At 41.3% G+C, this 12588-nt stretch overlaps 1 protein-coding gene and 1 long non-coding RNA gene across 10 annotated transcripts in view; one reads left to right on the top strand and one right to left on the bottom strand.

The window, feature by feature from the left end:
* Positions 1 to 12588, bottom strand: part of LOC139810402 (uncharacterized) — a 162586-nt gene that overhangs the window by 120666 nt on the left and 29332 nt on the right. For all 5 annotated transcript variants that reach the window (XR_011731317.1, XR_011731319.1, XR_011731318.1 and 2 more), the window contains exon 2: positions 7166 to 7348. This is a non-coding gene — a long non-coding RNA (uncharacterized lncRNA). The remainder of the gene's footprint in view (positions 1 to 7165; positions 7349 to 12588) is intronic.
* Positions 1 to 12588, top strand: part of LOC139810397 (GTPase-activating Rap/Ran-GAP domain-like protein 3) — a 30690-nt gene that overhangs the window by 16004 nt on the left and 2098 nt on the right. The window contains exons 1-15 of one of the 5 annotated variants that reach the window (XM_071773915.1): positions 448 to 589; positions 3401 to 4395; positions 5991 to 6057; positions 6992 to 7075; positions 7245 to 7326; positions 7733 to 7851; positions 8280 to 8344; positions 8410 to 8476; positions 8563 to 8665; positions 8779 to 8877; positions 9274 to 9486; positions 10094 to 10365; positions 10669 to 10954; positions 11259 to 11716; positions 11873 to 12209. In XM_071773915.1, the coding sequence (XP_071630016.1) occupies positions 4100 to 4395; positions 5991 to 6057; positions 6992 to 7075; positions 7245 to 7326; positions 7733 to 7851; positions 8280 to 8344; positions 8410 to 8476; positions 8563 to 8665; positions 8779 to 8877; positions 9274 to 9486; positions 10094 to 10365; positions 10669 to 10954; positions 11259 to 11716; positions 11873 to 12209 (2548 nt within the window). In that variant the 5' untranslated portion in view covers positions 448 to 589; positions 3401 to 4099. Of the gene's footprint in view, positions 1 to 447; positions 600 to 3400; positions 4429 to 5990; positions 6058 to 6991; positions 7076 to 7244; positions 7327 to 7732; positions 7852 to 8279; positions 8345 to 8409; positions 8477 to 8562; positions 8666 to 8778; positions 8878 to 9273; positions 9487 to 10093; positions 10366 to 10668; positions 10955 to 11258; positions 11717 to 11872; positions 12210 to 12588 lie in introns of those variants that run through there. The other 4 variants (XM_071773912.1, XM_071773914.1, XM_071773913.1 and 1 more) reach the window with 4 other exon arrangements.

Raw genomic sequence — 12588 nt, 5'->3', positions numbered from 1 at the left:
TACCGATGCCGTCCCCGCCGAATCGTGACGGAGGGTCGCGCATCGATACGCCGCGGGCACGAGTGACGGCAACACACGTCACGGTGCCGCGATAGGGCACTCGGACCCCGTACGCGGAGTACGTACGCGGAGTATGGAGGAACAAATAGATAAATGAAGGTGAGGTGGAGGAAGAGGCAAATGAGGGAGAGGGGGGGTGGGATGGTAGCGGAAGAGAAGGAGGTGGAAGACGACAAATAGAGGGAGAGACGGGGGAGGAAGAAACGGAGGTGGACGTGGAGACCGACGAACTCGTCGACGCGGCGCCAGTCGTCGAGTCGCCATGTCACTGCGAGCAACTTGCAACTATCTCGCGGGGGCTGCTGCGCTACGCGTCGGGTTGTGAAGATTCGCCAGGGGACGCGACGGCGGCGGTGCGGCGGCGGCGGCGGCGACGACGGCAACGGCAGTAGGGGTTGCGGACCCAAGAAGCGAGGGAGTGCGTTCAGTGCCGTCGAGTTCCGCAAGTGGTGTTCTTCGCGCCCGGGCCGACCAAGCAACCCATTGTACTTCCAGTGTCGCAGAGACTTAACTTGGAAAACTAACGATTGCACGTGATGGTTTAAACCCGCAATCTTATTTTTTTTAGTAGATGTAATATGTCACAATTGTTGTACGTACATTGTAGCGAAGTTAACTAACATGGACTTGCAATGACATTGTTATACATAATTTTCTTTTCGGAGCACGATCTAATTTCAGCTTCGTAATTGAAGTTGCATGATTTTTAACTATTAGACGCGCAACGTTTAGTCGGCGTATAGCTTGCTATGCTATTTAAAATTTGGTAACATCTCTCGATAGAAACTACGGAATAAAAAAAGAAAAACTATATCATCTATCGGCGACATCGACGCTCGCAGAGTAAAGTAGGCTCCGATCCTCACTTAACGAATAAATCTTTTATCAAGATTTATTGTATGTATCGTTAATCAAAATTTATTGTACACTCCGCAAACTTAGTTCGGTTAACTTTGCTCGGAAGAATTCGAAACCCAACTCTTCGGGGGGAAACGGGGAAATATTGAAAGTAATTTATTCAAAAAACGATTAAATGCCGTTAATCATAATTTAATGTCGCACAGTGCAATATATCATTCCAAAAAAGGTTAAGCTTTAATTGAGATAGGTGTTTTGCGAAGTGGAGTTTTTATCTCTTAGTTTAAAAGTCGGGAAAGCCAAGCTTGTAAAAACTGAGTACTTGAGAAGGCTTAATAGCGAGGTTAATTCTAAAGAAACTTCTGACCCATTTTGAAAATCGTGAAACGCTTTACTTGATCCTTTCGCGCTCTGACACGAAAAAGAGCCGATCTCATTTGAGAGAACGTGACACAACGAACGTGTCTTCTTTTCATGTCATGTAAATCTAGTATGGTGACTAGGATTTCGTAAAATCCCATGTGGAAACTAAGAAGAATAGAAGCTCGATATCACCCTCATGTGTCTCCACCATTTACGTAGGATAAAAGATTTCTCGCTGAACTGGCAAATCGTTCCATAAACAAACAAATCTTGTCGATCTGATTTACGGCATGGATTTAAATACCCGATTTTTCCGCGCGATAACGCGCGTTCAAAGAGCATCTTCGCTTATCCGTGGATTTCCCGGAAAAATTTGCGATTCGATGTAAAAGCGGAAAAAGCGTGAACACCTTGGATATTTCCCACGGCGAATATTCCACGACCTGACACTTGCCCGTAGAATTTACGGAATGCAGTTACGAGGACTCGTGTCAGCGTAACTTCTACGTGTCTATACATACAGCAGTACGCTTCACATGCTCGGTTATCGAATCGCCATATCCGTCCCACAACATCCGTTTGTCCTTCTGCCCGGATTTCTCGATTGCAAGATCGGGAGATCAAAGAAAAAAAAAGACCATTTTTCCATTGTTATCGCCGATGACGCGAATTATTTGGATCGAACACAAATGTGAAATGTCGATCACTCGAAATGTCCACACGAACGGCCCTTTGACGATAGGGCCGATAGATTAATGGAAGGGATCGATGCTGTTGTTGGTCAAAGGTAGGACATAAGACCTATGTAAATGTGTACTGTTGTGTATCTTTGACGCATCGCTTATCACGGTGGCCTCCGGTATCGCGAATATTGGTCGCTTCGGCAAGGTAAAAGGTCGTTCCGGTGGTATCGATGTCTTCGCTCGATGTCCGATAAAGTAACTATGAGATGAACGGCCGCGCGCGCGTAGAGTCGCCTATCGATGAACTCAATTCAGTTATTCATTCATTAGATCTAGCCATTTGTGCTATTCTTGGCGTAGGCGCTTCATTTCCTTACATCGTTTTCAGCACAAATCTTTCTCTTGCTGTTGTATCATATCACTGTCTAACATTTCTTTGAGTTCCTTAGCAGATGCTGGTCTGACCAATCTCCTTCGTTACTTCGAATGCAAAAGACGAATTCAAACAACTCTGAAATATCATTAGAGTTTCTATTTAAAGAATTGGATTAAAGATAACGCAGTTATATATATATATATATATATCTCCAATTCTTTAAATAGCAATTCTAATAATATTTCAGAGTTGTTTGAATTCGTCTTTTGCATTCGAAGTAACGACTTTGAGTAAAGGTCGCATGGTACGTATCGTGCTTTTCTGCTGTGTTTGCAATAAGTATTCAATTGAATAAGCCGCAAGAATGTCGTTATCTTGAGAATCAATATTCTTAATGCGGGACTGCCCTAAGCGTTTGGCTCTTGACTAAATTTGCTTATTCAGAGAAGGGGAGTTTACCCATTGGCTATTCCTTACGATAAAAATATACAAATATATTTTCATCGTAAGGAAAATATATGCGTACACTTTATGAATCGTTTATTAATGCTTTTGTGTGGGAAAAAAATTATCCTTTAGTATGAAAAAAATTCTTAACAAATAGGCGTAGGATCACAAAACCAAGTAGGGTCAATAATTAGCTCATTTTTTTTCATGTCATCATTATCATCATCATCATCATCATCATCGTCATCGTCATCGTCGTTATTCATCAGATTATTATTGCATTGAATGGAAATTAATTTAACTAACTCTACATAATCAAAGAAAATATAGATAAAGTTTAATTGAGAAACTTTGAATGAATAAAATGCTTTCACTTATTAAAGCACAAAGAATAACAAGAAAATAATAGTTAATAAATATATTTTTCCGAGAGCTATCTATTTCGTATAGAATTAAAAAAAAATACAGTTTTCCGAACTTTTACTTTACTTTAAAAAAACCATTGTACTTTAGAAAACATACTTTGTCACTTGCTGTCACATCTATTTGACTTCGATATCGCGGTGTACATACAATTATCTACGGTGACACATTATGACAATTATTTTCACAGGTGTGACAACTATCTGCAAGTTGCGACGTATATCATTTATCGTAAGACACTAACAATAAGTGCAAGTGCATCCCAGCGCGTGTTACGTTATCCTGTATTATTTAAAAGATCACAGAAGTGGCGGATAAACGTACACATAAGACACGTTAGATCGCATTTCATTGCTCCCGTTTCCGTGTGTATCGGTGATCTCCTCTTCGACATCGCCCAACACCGACTTCGGCAATCGACCCGGATGTCAAGAGAGATAGAATTCAAATTACCACACGGGCGCAAGAGGCGTTCCCTGTAATTGATATTCCTCGCGTACGCTGTGAGATATAAAGCATCAGCGGCGGCGCGCATAAGCGACGGGATCCAAAAACAACGAGCCTCGCGTAGTCGAGATTCGTCAAATAATCTCACGACACCTGTGTAACGCCGAGCGATTCTCACCACGTTGCGACGTGTGGCAATTCCATTGCAATTTGGCTCGCACAAGTCGCACAGCGATGCGGATATCGACGCTCGTCGTCATCGCCGGCTGTTCAACGACATTATGATGATGATGTGACGCTACCAAAAGGGGAACGTACCAAGTCAGTCTCCCAGTGAGCAGGCTGTATGTAATAAAACCGCGTAGTTGTGCATAGTCATACTGTTAAATTGTACGTAATACGTAGAGACATCGCCACGCGTATAAAAAAGAAACTGGCGAAAATGCTGTGCTTGGATATCAAACTCGTTTCGCGAATACGGGGTGCCTCCTCCGGGACTGCCTCGTCAACGCACCCGGCGACGGCCTCAGCCTCGTCATCCTCGACGAGCGCGAGCTCCGCGGAGAAAAGCAAGTCTCGCAGAGTGAAACGCGAGAGCGGCGAGGTCGCAAGTTCGATCACGATCAGCGACAGCGAGGAGGAATCGTTGCGACCTAGTTCGAGCGTCCAGGAGATGATACGCAGGAACAGATCCAGATCGGTGTGCGTGGCATCGATCATGCCGCCCTCCCGACTTAGGCAGGTGGAACGACCGCGACGCGCCAGTCATGTGTATGTTGCTCTAATGCGTGATCTCTGCTCTAGCGGCGAATGTCATTATATGCCAAAAGTTGCGAGTCAAGTAACGAGTTGACTGACCTATTTTCTCAATTATGTTCCCATTACCTTTTTCGAAGAGGATAAACAAGTAGTTATTCTCTCGCTGTGCTCGACTTATTTTCTTATTTGCCGCGTGAACTTGTATCAATTTACTCGCTGACTTATTTTTTATTACCTTTTATTGAAAAAACAAGAGCAATTCACTACTTGTTGCTTGATCTTTTCTCTATTTGCTTCACTCAGAAACCAATAAAACCTTGTCGCTGAAATGTCACCCGATCTAACGGGTAACGCTGTGCGATCCATGCGAATCCCGAATTTTGAACAGTATAACTGTTCCTCTTTGTGTCTCTCATGTAACGACCTCTCCCGATTACCCGGCCAATTCGACCTCGACGTAGCTTCTCGTTAACCTAGATATTCATGTCGTGAAAAATGAGAAGCGCAAGAGGGATTGAGTCGACGAACGAAGGGTCGTATATTACGTTCACACTATATGGTAGACGCGATTCGCTCGCCGGGGGATGATTGTATTTGATCGGGATACATTTAGTGAATCAATGATAATTATCGTGCCGATAGCGTTTAATCTTTCGTGCGAAAGAGAATATCGAAGAACGCGGTCCCGCCACAAACGTCGCTTTCAGTTTTAATCATAGATTATTTGCCCAATGTAATAAATTCTTTCTAGTAAAAATTTTGGAAAGATATTCTTTTATTGCAACCTCTCTCGCAATATTCAACATTCAATATTAAACATCTCGGTAATTAAATTGCAAATTAAAATTCCGAAAAGGTCGCACGACTTCGGATAAACAACGAGGCTTTCTATTTCAAAAGATTTTCTTAGGGAACTCAATTTGCAAAAAGCTATTTATTTGGGACATCTATCTAATTTGAAAATTATCTATATCACTATAATTTTAGTTAAAGGACTAAAGTCCAGATTGGTCAAAGAATTGGTCTCTGTCATTAAAATTGAGGTCATTCTGGGTCACTCTACGAGCACAGAAATCGATTAGTAACGCGGTTACGAGTCCATTTTGGAGTAAAGTAGAAAATTCGAGCAACATTTTCGTTTTTTTTTTAATTCAGCACGTAATTTTGTTTTTAAATAGCTAACATTGTGCTGGGAGCACCGCGGAAGGGCGCGGTGAGGCTGATAGAAAAACGTACGTGTTCTCGACCGAGAATGCCGTTCACCGCGGCGGACGAGGCGTGCCTTTCCTGGTGTGAACGATTCCATAAGAATGCGTAGTACACGTGTCGCAAAAAGATGCTATAAAAAACGTTTACGCGAGGTCATTTGTTTCTGAATAAGTGCGAATCATTTCGTGACAAAAAAAAACGCGTAGAGGTAGAGAATCAAACGTGTTTGCAGAACGCGTATTACGCCTCCGGCGAGCACGGACGAGTAAACTTTATTAAAGCGCCTGGTGAAAAATCTCCGAGATAAAATTATATCCTCCCGGGCAGGCTCGAGCTATATCTAAACGTGAAAAATCGTGTTTCAGATCCACCACAGACACCACAGCGAGGCGAGGCGTCCTGGCGAGACACCATTACGGCAGTGTTGAAATGGTAAGGAAACAATGAAAAGTATAGATACGTATATATCTAGGTAAGAGCCTCGCTCTACTTGTTACAAGAGTCTTACGAGCCGTATGCACAAGTACTTTTGCAAGGTAAACGCTAATCACTGCGATAAAACGAACGAGCGCCCTATGATAATCCGCGACACGTCCGGTAAGCTGATTACATTGTTTCCCTCTATCTTTCTGTTTATCTATTGATTTGCTTATCGCATAAGTTCACCGAAGCTGCGCTCGGGTTGTGCTTGGCTCGTGCTGATAGAGGATGTCGCAGTACGTTCAGACGCGAAGTTTTAAGAACATAGTTTTACCAGAAAATAGAAAGGAGAAAAATTTCTTAAATAATTAAGAAACCTATCAAGTAGAATTTCAAGCAAAAGTATAATGTAAATTTTTAATATAAATCCGCGGGTAAAAAGCATACTACTTTGTATTAATAATGAAGTATTTCGTACAATTTTGTTCTCTCTCTCTTTCAAGGCTTTGAATTTTATACTTATAATTTTTCAACTTTTTTGTTCCTTCAGAAACATGCATTTCATTCTTTCGGTCTTTCAATTCCTTCACGACGCCGATATTTTCAATCAGAGACGGAAAGCTCCTATTTTTTTTCATTTAGAAATGAGTCGTGAATGAAAGAGAGAAAGAGAGAGAGAAATATTTTTCAATAGAATTTGATTATGTTCAGTTCCGTGGAAATAAAATTGAATTCTCGAAATCGTAAATTATTTATAAAATCTGTATGAAAAGATTTTCAAGTCCGGATTCGGTTTTAGATTTACATTCCGACTTTCATTCGCACATGTTTCAAGGCTTCGGAATCTATATAACGATTCGCAAATTCGAAACTGGAACATGTTGACTCGCGCCGACATTCTACGCTACGTATTTGATAATCGCGACGCTCGAAAATGTCTTTCTAGCTGCCGCAGATCGAGCAGGACGGAGCCGACAATGGCAGAAGATTTCGAGTGGAGAACGGAGACTCTCTCGGGGAAAAAGAAGAGGTGAGGAAGCGTTGCTTAATGATCAAACGATCCACTTCTTTCTTCTACCACTCGAGATTCGTCCCGTTTCGCATAATTGCTCGTTCTTACCTCGTTTCATCCTTCATCGTATCCCACTTTCTGCCACGGATTATATGTGTGTAACGATGAACGATTTTTCCATCAACAGATGTTCGGTTCGCCGAGTACGCCGATATTAGAAAATCCGGAGTACCAAACGCGCTGGTATTTTAAATACTTCTTGGGCAAACGTAAGTTGAACGTTGAACATATCTGTAACATAATATTACCATTGCAATTACAGTAATTATACGTATTAATGCGTTATTTTGTTTAGAACTTCTGCCCGCAACTTTATGGGCGCCGTAATTTCTTAAATTGTGTTTTTTTTTCCACGTGTAATAATATTGCGGAAATATGATGGAAAATTTCATCAGCGTTCCATTTATGTAAATCGATTCACGTTCTTTATTCGCTCGACCGAGTTAATCATTGTTGCGTTTAATGAAAATTTATGCATAGAATACGATATTTTGTATTTTTTGTAATAGCTCGTAACTCGCAAGAACTAAAAAAAAATAACTTACGATAGAGAGATGATAATACAATCAAGAATATCAAATAAAAAGTATATTAATTATTTTTATTTATGCACAGTGCACCAAAATTATATCGCTTCTGACCAGGAGAGGAATCCTCTCTTTCTCTCGGTAGTCACGAGCGAAGTCGGTGATCAATGCGTACCGCACTACAGAGTTATTCTATGGAGGCGAACCGTGAGTAGATAATGTATTATTTAGTAGCGGGAGGGATCCCTTCTGGGACAAATTTATGAAATTATTTATGATCTTAGCCTTTCCTTTCTTTCTCCGGTTTTTTTTTCCATCTTTTCTTTCTTCTCACGTCAGTATAAGAACTGTGGGGAGTCCCTTTACGTTGAACTCAGCCTTCATTTTTTTTATAAATGAAGTATATTTATTGCTACAATTTACTTATGGTAAATCAATATCCATATATCTTTGTAACATCCAATTTACTTTGTACACAACATACAAAGATATTAGATTTGATGTAACTCAACTCGCTTTTATTGTAACATATCCGATATCGATTCCCTGGTAGACTGATATCTCGAAGAATAAAATTATTATTATTATTGTAAGTACAAAGTCAATTGTAGTAAATTGAGAGATGTTTTATGTAGGGCGCGCAGAAAATATCGCTGCCGTATTCGGCGAACAAAACATTGACTATCAGACAAATTCTCAGGTAACTATCTCTATATCCACCAAATTGAAAGGGAATACGTGGGTAATTTATTACTGACGTTTCAGCAACTTCTTCAGTCTGGAAAAACTCGACAAGGCGCCGCGAGAAGTTTTCACACCCGAGCTGCAAAAGGTACGTTTACAAGGGTCTCATACCATTTCACGCTCGAGGACGAGCGTCATAAAGGAGGTACGGATTAATTCAATGATCCTTCGCAGGATCTGTTACTGTTGGAGGAACAAGAAGGCTCGGTGAACTTCAAGTTCGGTGTAATCTACGCGAGAGAGGGTCAGACCACCGACGACGAGATGTTGTCTAATGGTAAGCCCGGGGAAGTGTCAGCGGGAACAAAAGACAAGTCTCGGTGGGATGGGAAATTAAGTGATAATAGATAGCGCTATCGATCCCTGAGAAACGTTTCTCATTGCTCGTAGAAAGAGGTAGCCCAGGCTTCGAGAGCTTCCTGGAGATCCTAGGTGAGAGGATACGGCTCAAAGGTTGGGACAAATATAGGGGCGGCTTGGATGTGAAAGGTACGCTTGATGACATGGATATTGGCGGTGCAAACTCGAGATTTGCAATCAGAAGAGCCTGCAATCGTCACTCGTCTCTTCAGATTGTTACGCTGACAGGATTTGAAAATTTTCTATCCTATCTCCAATTCTTCCAACTAACAAACCGTTTGATTATTTTTCATTGCTATACTTTTTTTTATGAATATAATTGTAATAATACACATATATACACATATAATATATTAAAATATCCATAAATATAATGCTGATGAAGTATAAAACTTTCTTTCAGTTTTTCGTAGTCTTTTTTTTATTTTTCGCTCTATATTCACGACGTGAATAAACTCGCAGTAACTCAAAGGAAATCTTTTCTTTACTTCCATGATTCTACTCGCACGTTCCGTCATTTTTCAGGGGATATGACGGGCAAGGAAAGTTATTACACGGTTTATGCGGGTCACGAAGTTATGTATCATGTTAGTACGATGCTACCGTATTCGAAAGACAATCCGCAGCAGCTCGAAAGAAAAAGACACATCGGCAATGACATTGTTAACATCATTTACACGGACGATCCATCAGCCATTGATACTTTCAATCCGAACTGCATAAGAAGTCAATTTACCCGTAAGTTAAGAAAAATATCATGATAAGGTCATGAACAATATATTAAACTGAACCTCGTCTATTGTTGTTTACACAAAGAGCACACGAGCTAATATACCATGTAACGATTTTCAATTTTCTTACAGCTTCCTTTTTTTTCCTTTTTACGCCTACAGATTTTGTTCGCGTTCCTTTAAACTTCAACGTACGTTATATCGCGCATTTGACCTACTTCCGTTACGTATATTTCCAATTATAATGCAAATGGAGTTTGAGAAAATGCCATTAAAATCATTCTTTCCGTAGCTTCTATCGTCCCTGCTAATTACTAATCGTAAATCGATTAAAAATTTGCTGTTTTCGTTGCTTTTAATACACTACGTCCTTGCTTCGATTTGTGATTAGTAATTAGCAAGGGACGATAAAAGCTACGGAAAGAATGATTTTAATGACATTTTCTCATTCCGCATTTACGTCTCTCTTTGAAAAACGAAAAAGTGCATTTTTTATAGAATAAATAAACCGCTAATGTAGTTATATAAAATAAATATTGTGGAATTAAGTATATAAAACATAAAAGGAAAGGAGATCATTAGTTGAATGTTAATTAATCTTCTATTATATTTAGACGTGTTTGCCGTGGTAACGACCGAAGCGGACGGCAAGAGTTGGCGGGTCGCTATTTATTGCGACGAGAACGTACCTCTATTCGGACCGAGCCTTCCCTGTCCGCCGGTTTTCGAGGATCCGTATAATCTCAGGGAATTTCTCCTTGTTAAGTTGATCAATGGCGAGAAAGCTACATTTGACACTCCAACATTCTCCAAGAAGAGGGAAAGAACCCTCGACACCCTATTGCGGGACATGTACCAAGAACATTCGCAAGACAGCAAGAGCAACGTAAGTTATTTTACAGAGGCTGCCCTTTTAATTATTCTCGCTTGTATTCACCCGCTTTCCATTAATTTTACTTACAATCATGATGAAGTGTAATAACGCAATAATATTAATTATAATATCAATATTTAATATTTTGAAAATAATGTATAGGTAATATTAATATTTAAATAATATAACACTTAAATAATATCTTTTCTCAAAAAGTGCTAGGAAGCAATAATGCCTAGCTAAATAGTCAAAGCGAAAAGGATAATGTTTAAAAAAAAAAGGCAACTTAATATGATTTAATCATGCTCGTAACAGAGCATGCTAAATCGCCGAGCACTCTCGGATGTCGTGGAGGCACCGGGTCGACGGCGAGAAGAGACGCGCGCCGTCGAGATGGTGCGAGTCGGACAAGCCTTGAAGTTGGAAGCTATCATGCGTGGCCTCGCACCCACTTCTCTCGCCACCGTCGGTCCTCTAAAGCCCAGGCCATGGGAACCGAGATGCATCTATCCTGACTTTCCCAACGAAGTTGTCTGCGGTGACGTCTGGCTGGAGAACAGGCTGATCCTCGCCTCGGAAAACGGAACGTTTCTCATCGAAGGTATAATTCACGAAACACGTATAGATTATCTCAGAACCTGATTGCCCGAGATCTAACGAGACCCAATTTTTTCGCGATCGAGGAAAGCTTCGATTGTGTATCAAATAACAACGAAGTAGAGTGTAGTGTATTAAAAGCAACAGTAAGTAATTTATCGAAGAACCAATTTGGGAATTATTGCAACAAACAATAGCTATTATCGGAAATATTACAAAATTTCAAAGAGATTTCTAATAAATTTCAAATTTCCAATAAAAATAAATTCAATTCCAATCAATTATACGTTTGTCGATTTTCTTTCCAGACGGGCTTTCGCACAGAATGCTCTTCGACGAGTCGGTGCAGATCAAGCAGTTAGACGTGGTCGAGCAACACGGTATACTCCTGTTCCGCGCCGGCGACAAAGGCAAGGAGAGCGTTTACGTTTTCCGGCTGCGAGAGTTCGAGAGCGATGCGTCCGTGAGATGCGCCGAGTTGTTCAACGATCGTGAGAACGACGACCGGGAGAGGGAGGAGGAGGACGTCGACGAAGACGTCGAGGACGAGGACGATGATTGCGACGAGGACGACGCTGACGAGTGCGACAACGCGTTCGCACGTGCTACCGCCAAGTTTCAGCCGGTGACGCGTTCGCGAACACGAATGCGCGTTCGCGCCCTGGCCGTTCGGAATCGAGCGCATATCAAGGAGAGGAAACTGCGGCGTACACGGGGATGTCAATTGTACAGCATCACGAGACCCGGAGGCTCGCATTTGCGCATGGTAAGAAAGCGTGTCGGAGACAGTTGATCGAAAAATCGGAGAGCGGCAGATTTAAGATTTACTTAAACTACTCCCCTTTCTCTTTCTATCCTGTCCTATCATTATTTTAAGTTTGTATTGCGAGACAAGATTATGCATGGTTGTGGTACGAAACAGTGCGTGGTCGTCGGCCGCCGACTCACGGTCCTCCAGTGGAAGCACAACGCAGCCTGGACCATCTGGTGCTCGTCAGCCGACATCGACACCGTCGACGGTTTTCTACTACTGAAGGAATTCACCGCGAGCGAGACACCATCGTTAGTAACGATGATCGAGAGCGCTGATCCGGCGAACGAGTGGACACTGTGCTGCGGCGCCCGTCATCACTTCGAATTGATCTCCGCTTCCGGTACTTCGAGGATAGTCCACATGGAAGCAACGCCTAAGCCACACCTGGTGGCGGCGTTGGATCTTCGTGAGGACGAGGAGCCGGAACTGATACTTTGTTACAATAGTAGGTCGCGTGTTCCACTTTAACTCTTAACCCGAGACATCGATATCTCAAGCTCAAGCAATAATTCATAATTTGTTTATGCGAGAAATACTCGAGAGATTTCGGAGAACATTCATCTTTAGCATTTAGAACCATCGATGATTAACGCGTATATCAGTTTTTACTATTTAAAAATACACTGTATCTATATCCTTGAAAAAGGGATGAAAAGAGAAAATAAATTGATCAATTTTGCCTTTTATATAGTGCAGTAAAAGTCACGGAAAATCTAAAAAAAAAAATGCATCGTTATACATTCAAATTAGTCCATTTGAACTGCTTTGATAGTTCTAGTATTAATTATCTTTTCTGGCGTTTCGGTTTGAGAGTTAACGGCGAT

This window comes from Temnothorax longispinosus, chromosome 3 (genome assembly GCF_030848805.1).
Source record: "Temnothorax longispinosus isolate EJ_2023e chromosome 3, Tlon_JGU_v1, whole genome shotgun sequence".
In the NCBI taxonomy this organism is placed as follows: domain Eukaryota; kingdom Metazoa; phylum Arthropoda; class Insecta; order Hymenoptera; family Formicidae; genus Temnothorax; species Temnothorax longispinosus.
This window is presented reverse-complemented; position numbering and strand designations above follow the sequence as displayed.